General features: G+C 35.6%; 1 protein-coding gene across 1 annotated transcript in view; it reads right to left on the reverse strand.

Annotated features, from left to right (window-relative positions):
• Positions 1 to 20023, reverse strand: part of LOC107662012 (glycine receptor subunit alphaZ1-like) — a 56498-nt gene extending 36475 nt beyond the window's left edge. Inside the window, exons 1-2 of the mRNA XM_016451858.1 lie at positions 19262 to 20023; positions 11751 to 11875 (exon numbers count right to left, since the gene is read on the reverse strand). Coding sequence (XP_016307344.1) covers positions 11751 to 11875; positions 19262 to 19308 — 172 coding nt within the window. The 5' untranslated portion in view covers positions 19309 to 20023. The remainder of the gene's footprint in view (positions 1 to 11750; positions 11876 to 19261) is intronic.
• Positions 20024 to 20796: the final 773 nt, after the last annotated feature.

Below are 20796 nucleotides of genomic sequence, written 5' to 3' on the forward strand. Positions count from 1 at the left end.
TGAACAATTAAGTATTTATGAAGAAAAGAGAGACATTCAGAGAGTCATTACTGTGATGAATTTCGTGCATAAACATAACAATCATTAATCAAAAGTCCCCTGGGTAAGTATAACCTCTTTAGAGCACCCATAAATTACTAGCTTGCCACCGAACACAAAAAAACTGTGAGCCGAGAGACCAATTACTTCTTCATAAACCAACAACCACAACTCGTCTTTACAGTTACTGGTCTATAGTCATTCATTAACAAGGTCCATGTCCAAACTGATCAATAGCAGAGTCCATCTCTTTACCTAGCAGCAACTGGAGAATGATACGGCCTCAAAAGCCATCAGTCTGTTTTACGCCGGTCAGCTGGTGGGAAAATGGCGTACGAGATGTCGTACCCGGAGGACACACTCAAAACAGATTTATTACAAACAACGGGCACTTCAGATGCCTCCCAGGTAAGTGGACCACCACAAATGAAAGTGTCTGATATAAATAAAGAAAGCTTAATGATATTGCTCATGTTAAAAATCGAGCTGCTCTCAGCAGAAATACAACGGCACTGAGGCTTTAAATATTTATATGGCTTCGGCAGTACGTATAAGGTCTTGGCAAGGCAGCTTGCGATTGGAGTGAGATCTACTGGTAACAAAGGGACAGCAAAGTGCCCTACCGGCTTTTTCATGTTAGCACACCATTTTCATCACACCTCACTGAATCAACACCAGGGCAAATGTCAAGGGTTTCCTCTTACTCCTCATGCGCTGACATCCGGGCTGATGCCGAGTAAATCTATTGGCATGGGGCAATTTTCAATTTGCGCTGCTTTAGTTACACTGACATGGTAAAAAAAGGTGTTAAGTTCCAGTGAAGGAGCTGAGCTTCTTTAGGATGAGTGAAATGGGAAAAAACAAATAAATCATGTTGCTACATAATCCAAAATCCATTTCTATTGAGATTTTGGTGTTTGATGTGGTGAGGGTATCAGTGGGGATATCTTCAAGTGTGATTTAGTGCACAACAAAAACAACACACTCACAAAAAACATTTTTAGTACTTAGAATATAGCAAGTAGAGTAGATTTATAATACATATACGTATACAGTATAGAATACTACAAAAAGAGAATATGGTATAGATTACTACAAAACTGACAGAAATAATAGAATACTATACAAAAACAGAACATAGTAAAGTTTACTATAAAAAAATGACAAAATATATATTGTATACTACAAATAAGGAACAGTATTTTCAACACCAAAAATACAATATAATACAAGAATGCTACAAAACAAAAACAGAGTATAGTATACAATAGTATTATACTACTACTAAACACTACAATACTACAGAAAATAGTGTAAAACAGTACAACTTAAAAAAACAGAATATAGAAAAATAGTACAAAACAGAATACTACAAAATAAAGAATTGAATAGTACACAAAAATAATAATATACTGGACTACTACTAAAAAAAACTGTATAGACTAGTAAAAAAAAATACTACAAAAATGTAGCACAGAATACTACAAAATAAAGAATTGAATAGTATAAAAAATAATAATATACTGGACTACTACTAAAAAAACCCTGTATAGACTAGTAAGAAATATTACTACTACAAAAAAACAAACAATGTAGCACAGGATAGTACAAAGACAGAATACTACAAAAGAAAAAATTGAATAGTATACAAAAAGAATAATATACTGGACTGCTACTAAAAACTGTACAGAATAGTGTAAAAAACAATGTAGCACAGAATAGTAAAAAACTGAATTCTACAAAAGAATATGGTATAGAATAGTACACAAAAACAGAATGCTATATTAGACTATAATTATTAAACAAAAACAACATGGTATAAAATCTTACAAAACACAAAATACTATTTTATTATAATAAAAACAGAATACTATATTAGACTTCTAAAACAACAATATGATATAGAATATTACAAAAACAAAATACTATTTTAGAATACTACAGAAGCAGAACATAATATAGAAGAGTAAAGCAGAATACTATATCAGAATACTACAAAAACAGAATATAGTATAGGATATTACACAAAAACAATATACTATAGACTAACATTAAAAACAGAATTATAGTAGAGTAGTACAAAAATAGAATACTAAAAAAGCAGAATATAGTATTGAATAGTACACAAAAAACAGAATGCTACACTAGACTAATACTAAAACAGAATATAGTATAAAATAGCAAAAAAATACTATTTTAGAATTCTATAAAAAACAGAGTAGTAAAAAAGATTACTACAAAAACAAACAAAACATTCTATGCATAAAAAAAATGCAATATAGTGCAACAAGCCCTGAAATGTGTTAGCAAAGGACAACTACAAAACAACAATTAGCAAAACAGCCTGCCTAATGAACATAAAAAGCAGCTACATGGATCCCTGACTGAAACATCATTTTATATTCCATGTGTTTTCTACTTAAAACTATGGAGCCCCACACATGACATGCAAGAAAAAATTAATAAATCGTGTGCACGATTTACTAATTTGTTCCCTCGATGTACTAAAACGTGCACACGATTACTATTTCGTTCCCTCGATTTGCTAATTCGTTCTCTCGATTTGCTAAATAGTTCCCTCGCTTTGCTAAATAGTTCCCTCGATTTGCTAAATCGTGCGCACAATTTATAAATTGAGGGAACGATATAGTAAATTGTGCGCACGATTTAGCCTACTATTTTTTTCCTGCATGCCATGTGCGGGGCTCCGTATAAAACAACCCATTCCAACAAAACCAAATCCGGATTGAGCAGGAGTCACAGCCATCCATCACTCCAGGTTCGGTTCAGCTAGAGGCGACCCTAACCATTAAGGGGATTGTATTAAAATTCATAAGAGTCGGACAGCGGCGGCTCAGACGGGGAGAGATGCCCGTGCAGTGACAGCTAGTTTCAGAGAGAGTGTCTGAGTTAGCATTGTCACATGCCTATAAGTGATGACACACTGCTAAATTACCAGGATCTCTTCCTGCCCCTGAGGCTAGCATCACTGATAGGGGAAACATGACAGCCTTGGAGGAGGGAGGCTGGAGAGAGACATAAATCAATAGGAGGGCTGAGGCTCCGAGTCCAGAATGGAGAATGAGTCGACTACAGTTTGATTACCTGGTAGCTGCGGCTGCAGAAGTCATGAGATAAAATGGTCAATATCGCAGTAAAATTGATTCACACTGAGGTTAACTGATGGTTTTAACGATATGAGAGACTGTGTCAATTGTTTCATTATACAGAGCAGCTATGCATATGTAATAATAAGATTAGAGATAAGAAGAAAATTAGATTAATGTGATGAGTCTCTATTAAACTGACCAAAGTCTCGGCTGGGCTAGCGATGGCACTGAACTACTTAATGTCCAATCCAGAATTCTATTGAAATGCTATTGGGGTTATTTACATATTTCAGATATTTAATAATCATACCAATGTTGAGAATAACTAGCTAGAAGTAGGGACGATGCTAGCAGATTTTATTTTCAAAATAGCGTCATTTGTCCATTAACAACCACTTCTTTAAACTGTGTAGTTGACAAAATGCTAAATATGCTTTTAAATCTGTTTTTATGAGCAAACAGAGGTAATAATCAAACATGCTCTGCTAGAAATGTCTTTCTCTTTCAAATAAAGTTAAATCTTTATTTAGACAAGTCTGTTCAGATTATTTATTTTAATAAACCTGATAAAAATTATTTGTTTGAATCATCATTCAGTTTTCAGGCATTTAACATCCTCTTTGTGGCAATATATATATATATATATATATGGCTAAATACATTTTTGATTCAGTTTATAGATTGTTTATATGGTTATACATAGTAAGTTTGATGCTGTCACACTAATTGCTAATATTGCTCTTTTAACTTATAAACTGATTATAACCTGATATATATAGAATTTCTTATATTGCAGTATATAAGTATTTCATTGTTTGCATAGCTGGTAGTTTAGCTAACTACTTTTCCAAAAGAATAGCTTGATTTTAACATTAAATTGTGATTAAAAAAAACATTATTAGCTTAAAATTGCTCCTCTAACACAGAATCCTACATTCTGTGGTTATTATGAAAACAAAAAACAAAAATTGTAAGCAAACTAAATGTTGCAAAGTCATATTTCCTTGTGACTTGAAAATGAACTGGTTCCTCACTACATTGAGCTGTATACTGGATGTGTAAATGACTTAGAAATAAAATGTGTGCAATAAAAACAACCCCACTCGGAACCATTGCATCCCCAGCAAATAAAAAATCATAAGCAAAGACATCTACAACCCGCTGCTTCAAGCAGCAACCTTTACATGGTCATGCCTAATTATGTTTTAAGGTGCCAAGGCTTGAAAAACTCAAAAAGAATATGACTAATAACTAACATTATGAGCATGGTTCTTAACGCACTGCTAATATATGCATACAATACACATTAAACACACCGCAGACATATTTTACAGCACACCATTAGCTAGCAGTAATCTCAGCTGGGATAAATGATCATTAAACATTGTGTGATAAATGCAATATAATACTGTAGTAATATGATTTGTGGATACTCCTCCTATGAACTAGAACACTGGAGCCCTGACAAACATCCAGAAGACTTGACATTAATCTACATAAAGGGCGTGAGCTGTATATAATGCCTTTAATAAAGCTAAATAACGAGGCTCTAATAAGAATCTAGCAGCAGCGTGCGGCCCACAGGACTAAAACTGCATCTCTGCAGCCCCAATACTCACAAAAACAACATTACATGCAGTATGGGAATGACTGTACATCAGAATCAAATATGATATTATTTAAATGCAATATGTGAAAGCATGGCTTGTTATCTAAAGCAACAAAATTTGATAAGATTAGATGAATAACAGAGTGTCAACCTTTTTTTTTTTGTTCAGTCAGGTGTATAAATTAATTTGCTTTCCCAATTCAATTATAATTTAAGCCAAGATCAGAAGAAAAATCAATGGTGCACAGATAAAAAGCATGCCCGGCTACACAAAGGGATGCATTGGCACTAAATAGTGGCAGTCAGCAAGCTCCAAAGCTAAATCAACAACTGGAGGCTACATCCACAATTAAATAAATACTAATTTCCACAGCAAAATCAAAAGAAAGCTAATTAATAATTAAATGCATGCTATTTTGCAAATGTCCTGCCTGAAGCCCAATAACTCTGATCCTCCCACCGGTAAATAAAGGTCACGCAATGATACCCAATTATACCACAAAGTAAACTAAAACCACTATACCCATGTGAATGTGTCATTTGGTGTTAGCATGCCATTTAATAAAAAAACAACAACAACAACAACAAAAAAAACAGATGCATGTCTGATTGCATTAGTTAGGTTACTCTCAACCATTAACAAAACACACAGACATCTTTAACTCATTATATCATTTAGCCCTTTCTCAGATGTGATATCGCCCGGATTGCATGAATCAATATGCTTTTATAATCCTGGATAAATACAATGAAAGTACCTTTCTTGTGAGTACCATCTGATTTGGAGCCTTGTGGGTCTAATGAAAAAAGATCAGGATTAATAACATGATATTCTAACAGCAAGATTTTTAGCTTTTTTTTCTTTCTTTGCGGAACCAACAACAGAAAAAAAAAACATAAGCAGCATGGCTCACTTATTCTACTTTACACTTGCCAACACTTTGTGCATTGAAATGTGTGGCAGGGAATATTTGGTGCTAAGGGCATACTAAGGGCAAGAGCAGGTAAGGAGGGATGCACTTATTCGTCCAAAACTTCAGAGCGGGCAGGACAAGAGGCAAAGCACTGAAATGAAAGAAAGGATGGGGGTTGCAATGCATATCTGGTCACGGGAGGCAAAATGCACTAACAGATGCAATACACTAGAGAGAGGGAAAATGCAAAGACTACATGTCAAACTGGCTTCACTTTGAGTTTTGCACAAACTGTAAAATCATTTTCATGTAATTGTGGAGATTGAATTGATTTGCCTGGCACTGGGTTACAGGATTGTGCAATACAAAAGGATTGGGAACTTACTTTGGGAACTACAGCTCCTGCTTTTTTTTTTTTTTTTTACAAAGAGAACCAATTTGGGGCATTTTCCCTACTGTTCAACCTAGAAAACATATGGCAGGTCACAGTGCACTATATTCCAGTCAGATTTCTCTTGTGATGTTCATCAGAACCATACCGAAAATACAACAACAGTGCATCTCTTGTGCAGTTCTGCATGGTAATCACAAGGTTAAAGATGCTACTTATAAAACACTACCATGCACATGTGTGACCACAGATATCGTGTACAGTAATGCGCCACAGCGAATGCAGTACAGTCTACTCTGATGAGGCAACAGCACTGTGGGAGGTCGTCATATTTGTGTGTTACCCTAAACAGAAATCACTCAGCCAATGGATCCTAATTAACATACATAAACATGAAAGTAGACTTCAAAAACAGGCCATTCTTCTTCAGCCCAACCGCATGTTCACCAATAACGCAGACGCCGGCATAATCCAGGACTTCCCAAGAGGCTTATCCTTTGTGAAAAAGCTACGTTAACCATTCAATTCCTAGTCCCCATGACTCGGCATTGATTATCCCATCTAAAGCTCTTAGATAAATGGCATTAGCAGCAAATATTTTAGAGGAGCCCACTTCTATCGGTGCATTTCCATCACCAATCATACAGAGCTAATATTGAGAGAGGTCAGAGATAAAAAAGGCATATTCAATTTATAAGAGAAAAAAAATTATATTCATACTTTTAATTGAAAACCCATCTGGAAATAAAACAAATCGATTAAGTGCACTGATAACTAAATATTAACAATTATGTAAAGCCAATCTCAATTTAATCTCAATTTGTATATAAAACAAAGATTATCGGAGTATGTTTTATAAGAAAATACTATTTCAGGCTTCAAAATTACACATTTAATTCACTGTGTGACTTGCTGTTTCTTTGTAATTATTTGTAAAATTTAAAAGCAATTTATGAGTGAAAAATTGTTTTTTCAGTGTGCAGACAGAGTGATAAATCGCTCTGAAGCAACACCCAAGTTCAAACGTGAATAACAGAAGCTTTTAAATTAAATTTCCATGGATGATCGTCTCCGCGGCCCTGTGAGAATTGGAACAATTTGTAGGCGTTGAGCTAAAACGTGTATGAAAAATTAAAATCACATCTAACCTTGCTCCATCTCGGTGTCATTTGACTGTTCTGTTGTGATGTTTCTGGAGGCCCGCAGCCCACTCACTCTCTCTACCCATGAGATAAAAACGCAATTATATAGCACGATCCTGAGACGCTTCGTTACCCTCATGGTGGAAATACAGTTCATAGCATCTCTGAAAGCTTACAAAATCGTTTATAGTGGCCTCTTAAAGCAGATTGTGGCAGGAACATATATTCTGCTACTCTCTGAAGACGGCAGATAAGTTATCCAGACATCGCATAAGAAACACTCTTGATCAGGATTTCAGTCATCTGTCATCATTTACACCGAGTGAAAAGCATCAGTAGGTTCACCATTGCCGTTTGTATGTGAACGCTGCACCCCGACTCATTAGAGAATTCCCATTACTCCTATTAAAGTCCCATTAAGCATGTGCTGATAGCACCGAATTCACATCAAGCTCCACCAGCTAATAAGGCTTCGCTTCTGCACTTTACATGAGTGAGGAGGAGATGCAAAGAGGTAACAGAGACATTCAGGACATCCAAAAAGAAAGTAAAAAAGCAATCAGTAAATATACCGCAGCAGATTGTATATTTACAAATGTTCACTTGTCTCATCGAACCCATTCAGAAGCAAAGTGACATAGTAATCAGAAAGCATTACACTGATCATGACTGTAATGCGTGCTGGCAGCTCATTGGAAGCGGGGCGGGAGGGAGACTGCTGGTCTATGGGAAACCGCAGCCGATGATTGTGCTATTTGGGCGGAATCTGTAGCACCTCGTGGCTGTCGGCCTCATAGCTCCTCGCTGTGACTGATGAGAAGGGACAAGGTTAACGTGGGTACGGGAGGCGCAGCTGCACTCCAAACCATTCATCACTAGCAGCCGCAGATTACAGCTCAAGCTAGCGGCCTGTCTGCGGACGAACAGTCCCCGCTCCTCTCAGGTTCACACGTGCCCACTTTGTTTAACGCAGCACTTTGATCTGTCAGCGAGCGCTACGAATTGGTCTATTGGAGGGAAGATGATTTTAAAAACTGTAATATCTGTGGTATCAAATGGAATTTGAAAAAAAAAAAATCTGTCCTGTGCGCTTAGTCAAACAGACAGATAGTCCAAATTGAGCCAATGACACAGTGTTGAGCTGGTCAGGATGCATGATTATGCATATTTTGGGGTGAATGCATATGAAACTGGTATAGGAGAAAGTATGGTAATACTGATCGGCAAGATTTAATTGGTTAACATTAGTTAATGCAGGTATCATGAACTAACAATAACTTTTTTTTAAAAATAACTAATAATAATTTCAATATGCACTACCATTTAAAAGTTTGGGTTCAGTAAGTTTTACTTTCTATTAATACTTATTAATAAAATTAATACTTCTATTTAGCAAGGACACATTAAATTGATCAAACATGACAGTTAAGACATTTAAAATGTTATAAATATTTTTTTTCCTGATAAAAAGTATCACAATTTCCACAAAAATATGAAGCAGCACAACAGTTTTCAACATTGGTCATTTCTGAACATGTGACACTAAAGGCTGACGTAATGATGCTGAAAATTCAGTTTTACGTCACAGGAATAAATGACATTTTAAATATTTCAATAGAAAACAGTTATTTTAAATTATAATAATATTTCACAATATTACTGTTATTACTGTATTTTCGTGAGCATAAGAGACTTCATTAAAAACACTAAAAAAACTTGTACATGGTTGTGTCAATATACTACTAATCATATTTGTTTATAATAATGTTCATTTATACAACTTGTTAAAAATGTGTATATAGAAATTAACATGGCAACACTTTACAATAAGGTTCATTAGTTAGCATTAGTTAACTACTTTAGTTAACATGAACTAGGCATGAACAATACTTCTACAGCATTTCTTAGTAAATGTTAATTTCAACATTTACTAATGTATTACTAAAATCAAAAGTTGTGCTTGTTAACATTAGGCAATGCACTGTAAATTAACATGAACAACTGTATTTTCATTAACATTTACAACGATTAATAAATACTGTAATAAATGTATTTTTCATTGTTTGTTTATGTTAGTTAATACATTAACTAATATTAATGAATTGAACCTTTATTGTAAAGTATTTCAACATGACAAAATGACACACTTCAGCCTTAAAATACAATCTTATATAATTCAGTGACTGAAGAGATACACGTGAAAGATCTGAAAATATATCTATCCCGGTCCTAGCTGCATGGGGTGCCCCAAATATGCCAGGCTATGAGCTTTCCATTGTAAATGGTCCCAACTAAATCAGTTGGAAGGATTTCCCACAGCGAGTCCCAGTCATGATCAGTGTAATTTCTTCTCATGCCAGCACATTGGTTGCTTCAGGCAGTTCTTATGTTTTTCACTCCCGTTTTTCACTGTACGATCAAATTTGCAGGAAAGTCAGAGTAATCAGAGGAGGTGAACTCCTCCACACCATGAGCTGGAAAAAATGTCTTCTCACATCAGATGCTGTTTATGTAGGCGCGTTGGACCTTTAAATGTTCTCTCTCTGCTTTTTCCATCGAAATGTATGGAGAGATGCTGTCAGGCCGCTTGCTGTATGAATTTTAGGGATGCGGTCTATAGTGGAGCAGAGAAAACTGGCCGAGGACGCGTGAGCTTCCGGCTCAGAGTGCAGTTACACGCTTGACCTGACAGCCGTGACGAACCTTTGGATTTCATAATGTCTGGTCTGGTCATGTGACCACAGGGCCCATGTGCCCTCATGAAACGAACTGAATGAATTACATAATGAGTTCACGAAAGAGGGCCAGTGTTTATTCAGACAGCGGCTATTGGTTTTGTTTTTTTAATATAAGAATGAATGAATTCGATTTCTGCCAACTAGTGTTTAAATTACACATCGAAACCATAACGGCAATGCCGAGTTCATGATGTTGGGAATATCTGCTTCTTCAGGGTAAATTTAAGTGAGAAAGCAATCAGCCAACTCCGCAATATGACGCCGTTCACCATAAACAAGGTTGCAGCAAAACTCAGCAAACAGCAAAATTTAAGATGTCAGAAATCATTCACCATATCACAGCACTGACTGTCAACAGAAATAAATAAAGAAATAAAAGAAATAAATCCGTTGCCACGAGCAAGGTTAAGATGCAAGGCCTCAAAATCAGACAGGGGCCCTCTGCCATTTAAGCGCTCAAGCAGGTTTAACAGTCTGGACAAAGTCTCAGGATACATTACTGTAATATTTCTATCATTCAGTAAGGCTTTTACCTACCTATAGTTTTCAAAGGAAGAGTGAGACTGTACACATATAAACTGCACACATTTTCTAATTTTTTTACTTAGTATAAGTGTCTGCATTACATTAAACATATCTTGGTCAAAAGAGAACACTTTATAATAACTTTCAATAATCAATAATTCAACATTTATATAATGCTTAACAAATCAGTAGTTCATATTTCAATGTACAGTAATGATTTGTTAAGCATTATATAATATTATGCTTGCTAAATTTATTATAAAGTGTTACTGGTCAACACATGCAAAATATCAAACATCTAATACATTCGGCTCTAATAAACAATAAGCATTCAAACATTATTTTTGGGAGTCAAGATTCAAATCGAATTGAATATATACACAAACATAATACATAAGCAGTGAATATATAACATTATTTGAAACAATGCTGAACATTGAAAAAAAAAAAACTACCATTTAATCTTGCAAGGCATTTATGTGTACACAATGTCCAAAATATTAGTTTTTAAAATGCATATTTTGTTTTAGTTTTATTATTTAGTTGTGTTTAGTGTATTGCAATTGCTATATGTAATAAAAGAAAATATGTTGCTTTTAAAACTGATTTTTTTATGTAATTTCACACTTCTTGTTTTTACTCATATTCCTTTGGAAAAAAAAAAAGTGTATTTCCAAGAATAGCTAAGGAACAGGCAGACTATAATTTGCAGTGATTGACATTAATATATTGTTGAATATAAGAAAACCTCTGACATGTATCTTGCAGTGGCTATTTCTAACACTGCCAGCACACGTCACACACACTAATATATAGGATACCGAGTACCACCATAGACATTCACTCAGGATAATGAGTCAAGATCATGGACCTTAAACAGGAATGTAGCCAGCTTGGGAACAGGTTTCTTAATATAACGACTGTACAAGTTATCCTTAGTAAATCAGAAAAAATATAATATTACGTGTCAACCACTGAGGTATATAGCAGGCTGCTGTTCTTTGATTACTAAATAACCTTCGGAGTGAATAATTCAAATTTGGGAGCAGCTTTGAAAGGAATATGCTTTGAAATTAATGAATTTTAAAATGTTGGTGGAAACTTGTTGGATTAATATAACAATATATCACTTGTTAATTGACAAATAATCAATCATCTATATGCACTTATCATATATATTTTTGCACGCCAACTCTTTAAATATATGTTTGAAATAGCTTTTTAAAATAGCCCTTGGCTACATTCCTGTGATATCCAGCAGTGTCTTGGTAGATCCACCAACCTTTGAAATTAGGTCTGATTCTTGCATCATAACCGGACACTTTTCCCATAAGCTTGTCCAGGAATTCTGACGGGGGCATTGGGGTGGCAGCTTTCCGAGCCGCTGCTTGTTGGGACGCTGCCAAGCTGTGGATTGGGACAAGACAGGTGCGTTAAAGAACAGAGGAGGACAAGCGTTATGCATTATGAGATTTTTTTTTAATTATTACATTCTCTACCCTGAGGCAAATGGATATGTCTGACTCAGGTCACTTTTTTCATTTCAAGCTGATGTTAAATGCTGTCATTTTCAATACTAAACAATTGATTCAAAAATTAGCTTTGGATTTAAAGGCAATTCTACGGTGGCCGAGAAGTGCAAAGCAAATCACAATTCTGAAAACAAAATAACAAATTACAAACGCAAATGCAAGTCTAAAAAACAAAATAACAATTCAGGCAAAAGGCGGGATCGAACCCGGGTCAATCGCGTCAAAAAGCCAATGTCAAGCACTTAACCACCTGCGCCACTGGAGCTGATAGTTTTCAGCTACTTTTAACTAAATGTAAATATACACTCCGTATTTTTTATTCCATAGTAAGGGCAATTCATGCAATACATTTAAACTGAGCTACTTTAATACCATCTCCGAACTTTCTACCACGACTCTGCTGTTCTTCGGCTGGTTCTTCCTGTATACGTTGATTGACAGATGTCTCGACCAGTCAGCGGTGAGTAATCCCAAACCAATGGCGCTGTCTCAAACTATACCTACCTCTTCCGGTTTGTCTGATTTGTCGTTGTATAACAAGTCAGAAAACACAACGACAAATCAGACAAACCGGAAGAGGTAGGTATAGTTTGAGACAGCGCCATTGGTTTGGGATTACTCACCGCTGACTGGACGAGACATCTGTCAATCAACTTATACAGGGAAGAACCAGCCGAAGAACAGCAGAGTCGTGGTAGAAAGTTCGGAGATGGTATTAAAGTAGCTCAGTTTAAATGTATTGCATGAATTGCCCTTACTATGGGAATAAAAATACGGAGTGTATATTTACATTTAGTTAAAAGTGGCTATGAAACATCAGCTCCAGTGGTGCAGATGGATAAGCGCTAGTCATTGGTTTTTTGACGCGATCGACCCGGGCTCAATCCCACCTTTTGCCGAACTTTTTTTTTCTCCCTTTTCAAATCTCGTATCACTTTGTAAAGGCATTTATTTTCAATAAAAATGAAGGAAATAATCAAAAAAGTTGAAAATAAAGTATCGGGTAGGGTTAGGGTAGGTGTAGGTTTGCGTTTGTAATTTGTTATTTTGTTTTTAGAATTGTGATTTGCTTTGCACTTCTCTGACACCATACAATTCAGAGAATTGTTTCTAAACACATTATAAATTAAAGTGAAAGTGACGTGACATGTGGCCAAGTATGGTGACCCATACTCGGAATTAGTGCTCTGCATTTACCAATCCAAAGTGCACACACACAGCAGTGAACACACACACACCGTGAACACACACCCGGAGCAGTGGGCAGTCATTTTTTTGCTGCGGCGCCCGGGGATGTGAACTATGTAGATGTGAACTATGTAGTACTGAATTGTGGAGTTAGACCGTTTAACAGTTTTTCACCAGCTTTCCCCTGAGTGGGCGTGGTTTCAGCGCTGCCAGAGGACATGCCCCCAATGTTTGAGAGCAGAGAATACTGCTTATTTTTTCAAGATTTTGATACCTTATTTTATTTACTTGGCTTTTTTTATCATACAAATTTGGTTGGGTGGTTAATAACAAATTGTTCTGTGGTGTAACAAACTCAAAACACATATTGCTTTACACAGACTTTAAATCTCCAGAGCTGAAGCTCATTGACTCTAGAGTAAAGGAGAAGCCATGAAAGAGCTATATGAATATGGAAATGAATCAAGACCTCGTCATACAGTATCTGTGTCCTCATTAGCATTAGAACTTAATTAGTGATAATAGGGTGCATGTCTGTCGCTTTGACACCTCAGTGTTCACACTAAATGTCAGGTCACTGTGAGTCACATGATAACTTATCCCACTGACTTTTTAGCCTACAGCCACTTTTAGTGCTTCCATAGGGCTCTTTATCTGCCCTACATGATGGACTTTAATATGTATCGACTTGTTCAGGTCCTCCCACATACGGCTGAAAACTCACAGGAACAATGGACTTTTTAAAAATCTATAGCATCAGTGCATCTGACAAAAATGGAGGATAATAATCATAAAATAGCCTGTGGTACATTGATTTCATCTAAGTCCTTGAGACATGGTCCTCTTCTTGCCAATTTCATGGGTCTTTCTTTGTGGGGATTTTTTTTAACCAGCCACTGAATCCCGTTTGGCAGCATATCCATTATTCTTTCATAGCCACTGACTTTCTGAGTCACCAGCTACCCTTTGTTTTCAAAGTATCCAATAGTCAGGCTTTTTCTGTTCTTGCACATCATTATTCTTTTTGCTCATTAACATTTACTGGCGTCTGGTAACTATTAAATTGGAGAAGTGTTTGGCATTTAAATGTGGATACATCACAGGAAAACTTCTCTTGGAAGTGCTGCTCCACATCTCTCTTCTGGAGGTAAAAATGTGTGATTTGTTCTAAGAAAACCTAAACAAAAACATGTTTAAAAAAAAAAAAAAATCGAACCTTATTTTGAACACATGCTGTTTTTATCAAATAAGCAGCATAAGAAAAACGTGACAAAGCATTTGCTATTTTGGTATCATTGAGAAACTACTACAGTTTTTGTTGTTTTGAAATGGATTTTATTTTTATATATATTTTTTGTTCCCTTTCATGGGAACTTCGAACTGCGTCCTCTAGGGGTCGCTATGGGGGAACGCCTCGTCGTGACCTGTGTCTGAAGCATACATTGAAAAAACACCAACTTGTTGGCCGGCGACAGCCATGACGTCACTACCGGTGCGACTATAGTATAAATAGGCGCCGGGAGCACACATCATTCTCTTCTTCGTCTTCATTGACTGTTTTGTTTGAAGCGTGCATTTCTGTGGTAAGAGCGATCTCTATTTATCTCATTATGGCGAGCACTAGCAAAGCATTTAAGGATGTGTGCATCCGTGTTGACGTTGTTTAACATCTGATGACACACACGATCTATGCATTGTTTGTTTGGGCAAAGAGCACGCACACGATCTCTCCGAGGGGGCAATCAGCGTGCACTGCGAGCATTTTTTCCAAGGAAAAAAGCTCCGCTCTCGGGTTACATAAGTAACCTGAGACGATTTCATGTTAATTTTAGTTAAAGTTTTTTTTAGAAATTGTTGTGTGTTTTTGTAATTTTATATCAGTTTTTGTTGGTTTTAACAGTCTGCATAGTTGTTATTCAATTTTGTTTTTAGTGGTTTTAATACATTTAATACATTGAGCTGAAATTAAGTTTTTTTATATTTTAGTATATTACAGTTAAAATGTATTTTCTTTTTAAGTAACGGATGTTACTTGTTACATTACTTAAACGTAACTGTTTTATGGTTTTAGTTTTAGTTAACTATAATAACCCTGCAGTAGCGATCCAACAGCTCAACTCCGTTGATGTAGATGCAGAAAATAAAAAGATTTTACATCGTTGCAAAAGATTTATACTTTAAATGAATGTTTTTTAACATTCTATTTATCAAAGAATCCTGAATTTTTTTATCAGATTCCACAAAAATATTAAGAAGCACAACTGTTTTCAACATTGATAATAATAATAATAATAATAATAACAAATATTTCTTGAGCAGCAAATCAGCATATTAGAATGATTTCTGAGGGATCATGTGACATTGAAACTGAATAAATTACATTTTAAAATATATTCTAATAGAACATTTATTTTTAATTGTAATAATAGTATTTCACAGTATTTCTGTTTTTATAATCCAATGTTATTTTCCCAAAACAACAAAAGGAGACTTTCTATTTTGTTCTATTAAATCAAATGTTTTATTAGTCATTTCAGAATACTTATTTATTCCAGCCTTAGTGATATATACATATATATATATTAAATGAAACGCGTGAATTGTCTCTCATTGTGAGAAACCCATTCCTTTGTGTTTACTGTAAAATTTTCCAATGCAAACATAATAAGATTAGTCACGGCATGCCAGATTATTGAGTCTCTTCCAGAGCCATTCTCTGTCACTATAGGTTCTTTACATGAACGTGCCATCTTTGTGACAGTGTGAAATCTGAGGATACAGTCTCTATTAGTTTTGCTTCCCTGCAAATCCATCTCATCGCAACCAGTAGCTGGATACATAACGTGGGCTTTAAACTGCATCTTTAGTAATTAATGGTTTCACTAATCAAGGCAGCGCTGAACAAATGAACCTTGATCGATGCAGGTCATGGCAGTGGAGAGGGCCTGATCCTTCAGCTGATGCAGCAGGAACCAAAGTAGAGCATCCTGCCAGAAAATATATGCAAACAACCCAGAGACCTGCATACTTTAATGTGAGCATCCAATCATTAGCCCTAAGCGTAGCTCATTACGTTCTTTGGACCACTGATGAACACAATCCTTATTGATCTTGTAACACCCAAGAAATCAAAGACCTCTCTGGCACCAAAATGCCATTTCTTCAAGCTGCTCTTAATTTGTCAGTGTGGTTACAGAACTGAAGGACAGAAGAGAGCATATCACAATAAGCCCAAAAGTACTTTTTTTTTTTGCATGTATACAACAGACAGAAATGAAAGGTGGTGGATCCAAAATCAAAATGAGTATTGCTAGTGACGGGACAGTGCTATTTGTGGTACGATCCTGTCTTTGATTATCAATGATGCATTAGGAGTAAAACTAATGTTTACAAAGAAGACTATTTATAGGCTTTATTTATATCTTCAGATATTGAACTAGCCGTCCTTCCCCTCATTTACAGTACTTCCACTTTTAATGGGAAAATCAGTGAAAAGCTCTAAAGCAGAGCGCAAAATTGAGATCATATATGCATCCGCTTATTTCACTGCTGTCACTACCTGTGCATATATAATTACCAGAGAGACTGAAACTAAACTCTGATACTAATCTCTATTAGCAGATATTAACCCTTGAGGCAAGTGCAATTTTTAATCGCTGAGCTTTTAGCAGCAATTTAACAGAAAAAGAATATGCAGTATGCCCTAAAGCAATGCAACTACACTTTCAAAGTGAGAGCAGGGGCACATCTGGGTCTTCATGCAAACCAGAAGAGACGACATTATAAAAAAAATAATAAATAAAATGACACAGGGAACAGAGCGTCATTGGCACAGCACTACAAAAACAAGTGCTTGCTTGGTTACATTTTATATTTTTTCTGACTCGGCCTGAACAAAACCTACAAACCAACCACTTATTTTTATTTTTTATTTTAATGGGATTTGATGACATCTTTTACTTTTAACTTTTATTTTGTACTGACATTTCAGTTTCTTTAGTCATTTTAGAATATTAAATATTTTATTGTAGTTTTATTATTAAATATTATATTTATAGCTTTATAGTTTAAGATTATATTGTATAATTAAAATATATTATATTTTTATGATTAAATATATTATTATATTTTTTAGAGTTTATTATTTTGTATTATTAGGATGTTTTCTCAAATGTTCTTGTAATATTTTAAGTAGCAATTTTGTAATATGTAGCTTTCGTTAGGCTAAATTAAGGATTATTTAGTCACATTAAATAATGTTTTTGACTTATTTAGATGTTACCACAAGAAGCACATTTTTTACAGTGCATATAAACTACATGCACACTGCTGCCTCTGCCATTAATTGGATTAGCCATTCACGGCTTAACCTGCATATTTTAGTGTGATAGTGTGATGATGACATAACATAATGTCTGCTTTATGCATGTGCTGTATTTTAATAGCTATGCCTCAGTGACATCCATACAGCAGCCTCTCACGTGACAAAACGTGCAAGCTAATATGGAAATCAATTACAGAGATGCAATTCATAGAGCAAATTATTTTTGTGTACAATTTGTATTCGTCAGTGGCATTAGCATTGGCAGAGAGATCAATGTCTAGTAATAAGTCTGCATGTGAAATGAGCTTGGGGTGTTAGGCTGAGACTGGGAAAGAGATATCAATTAACAGGCTCTGCAAAGTTCAGCAGCAAGAGCTGAGACTGCAATATCCTGAGTCTAGTTCATTAACTAAACACTGGCCATAGAACGCAAAATAATTACTGCAAACCACCGGCAAGATAAGGTGAATGCTTTTGAGATACATTTATTGTTATAGAGGATTCTTATATTTGAGATAATCAGTGTTAAGATAGAATAATCCATATGTGGACCAGCTCGTAATTGCATTATTCAAAAATGAATAAATCTGCATAAACATGGGGGCATAACGGTGGTGTAAAACTTTTAGAGGCCTATACTTTGTCATATAACTGCACCTCAGTCATTTAATGCATTGTTCCTTGAATGAACGAATGGATGACAGACAGACAGACAGACAGACAGATAGATAGATAGATAGATATTATTATTATTTTTAAGAAATATTATTATTCAAATTATTATTATTAAATAATATTATTATTATTTAATAATAATAATATAAATTAACTAACAATAATAATAATAATAATTATTATTATTTAATTACGTTTTTATCATAATTTTGTCATAGTAAACCATCATTTATGCTGGGAATTTTTTCTTTTGGGGGGGGTTAGAGGTTCTGATCCGCTAATTAAGGCCATAAACACCCAAAGAAACAAGGAGGGGGACTTGAAAGTATTTATTGCTAATACATAATTATATATTTCAGTATCGTTTTCAAATAATGTTTCATTAACAACAAAAGTTTGCAACGCGTGCTAAATGTAATGTTCGAAAACGCCATTGCGCTAGGACGTTACCATAGCAACAGCAGCCTAATCGTTGTCTACCGCTAATAAAACATAAATATTGTCATTATTATTTATTTTTATGATTTACACGTCACAAAAATATTACAAAAATTGTTGTTAGGCCTATGTCTTTAAGACAGCTGACTATATCGCTAACTGCGATACGTGGGTTGACAAAGACCGATAACAATCAGAACATTACTGACAGAAATTATTAATTTAAAAAAATTAATTCTACTAAAACGTTTTAATAAAGAAATCGCACACTTTTTAATAACGCTGCCTCATTCATTACAGGTGCCTTCATGTCTGTTGATAACATTGTATTCCTCAAATCGCCACTAGTGTTCGCTGTTTAGCCTGTTTTAAAGGGAATCCTTTCCATTTCTGATTTGGATGCCTGAATGACACTGAATTATGACTTATTTTTAATTAGCAGACATGAGATTACAGTAGATGAATTAGCAGGCCAGCGAGTCAATCATTACTTGAAATGAGCATACCTATTTCCTTAAATACAACATTCTGAGCAAAAGTAAACATTTTTTTTTTAAATACCTATATCGTTAGGAAACAATAGCCTAAATAGCATAAAAAGAAAACACTCCTGCATCAAAACAGCGAGATACTTACCTGAAAAACACAATAGTTTCCCACAAATAAATCCCGAGTGCGAACATTGTGTCAGGTTGGAGATGAGTGGATGTAGTTCGCTACAGGTCAGTGCACCCTACAATTCCTTCTTCTCTCACTTCTGAGGTGAACAATTCGTCCTTTGCTTGTTTCAGATTCCCAGAAAGGCCAAACAAATCTCAAGAGCATACAGACAAGGAGCTGGTCATCTTCCCGACAGCGGCTGTGCAGGTGAAGCGGAGCTCCAGTTTCACGCGGGTTGCGGAATTTCAGGTGGAAGCAGCGCTGTGAAAAAAAACTCGATGAGACCAATTCAGATGTTCATTCCGGACGATCCATAGCAGCATTACATGCGTAGTCGCCAAAACATTCAAAGACGCTCCATCGCAAACATTTAAAACATCCGAAACTATGCACTATATCTCCTCAGAGCGCCGGAATGTCTCCAAAGTCATTGGGAAAATATACATACGCGTCTGCTCTTTTCCTCCGCGCGCCTTTTTACGCGCATCCCAATGAACAAATGTGCCGCGTTAGTTTTTAGCTACCTCTGACTGAGGTAGCCTGATTTAGTGCGTTCTTGTTTCCCAGGGGTGAATTGTTAGTGCTGCATGAAGCTACTTCCATTGTCTGGTCCAGTTAGGAGACGCTGCTCATTTTTGGTTTCAACGCCTTTCTTGAATCCTCGTCAGAAAAGCCCAAACGCTGATATTTCAACACACAGAGCCTGTTCCATCGCTCATAAGCCCCTCAGCCCCACTGTATTTCTTGCTGCAGTCATTTACTAAACTCAAAAAGCACCTCACACACTCTCAACACACGCCCACATGCTGCTGTCATTGGTCTGAATGGCACTCCAGACAAATGCCTCCTCCTCGGATTGGAGATGCGCACTGCCATATGTTGGACTTCGAGGGCTACACTGTTTTGGGGCAGTATATATGCATTTATGCATGGCACAGTTTTCACAAACATACTACAAAAAGGCATTGCATGCAGGGCAGAGAGCTGCTGCGCCTATAACTCTGTTTGCGCCACTGCCAATTACGATGTTTATTAAATTGCTGAGGAGATAATCTTTACCTAAAAAAGAACGAGTTTTGTTTATTTTTAGGCAAAACTTAAAAAAAGTATAATAAACAGCTATTCATTTTTATTCATTCACCTTTTGTATGGCACGTTGTGACAACAGGGTACAATGAAATCATCCATAAATGACATTTTCAGCAAAATATGAACATTAAAACAATCATGAAACAAACAATTCATAAACCAGCAAAAATTAATACAAATATTAATAATAAGTAAACACATGCACTACAAAAAGAGATGTTAAAAATGACAGTTTTTATCTTTTAGAGTGTGTGTGTTAAAATGGATCTGTCATGTAAGGCAATTTAACACACACGTGTCATTTAAACACATTGTTATGTGCAACTGAAAATTACCAGAAACTGCAAATTAATGCATTAATATAACCAAAATATAAAACATGACCAGCCATTTGTAATTCTACAAAATCGAAACGGACAGAT

Source organism: Sinocyclocheilus anshuiensis, unplaced genomic scaffold (genome assembly GCF_001515605.1).
Source record: "Sinocyclocheilus anshuiensis isolate Anshui unplaced genomic scaffold, SAMN03320099.WGS_v1.1 scaffold535, whole genome shotgun sequence".
In the NCBI taxonomy this organism is placed as follows: domain Eukaryota; kingdom Metazoa; phylum Chordata; class Actinopteri; order Cypriniformes; family Cyprinidae; genus Sinocyclocheilus; species Sinocyclocheilus anshuiensis.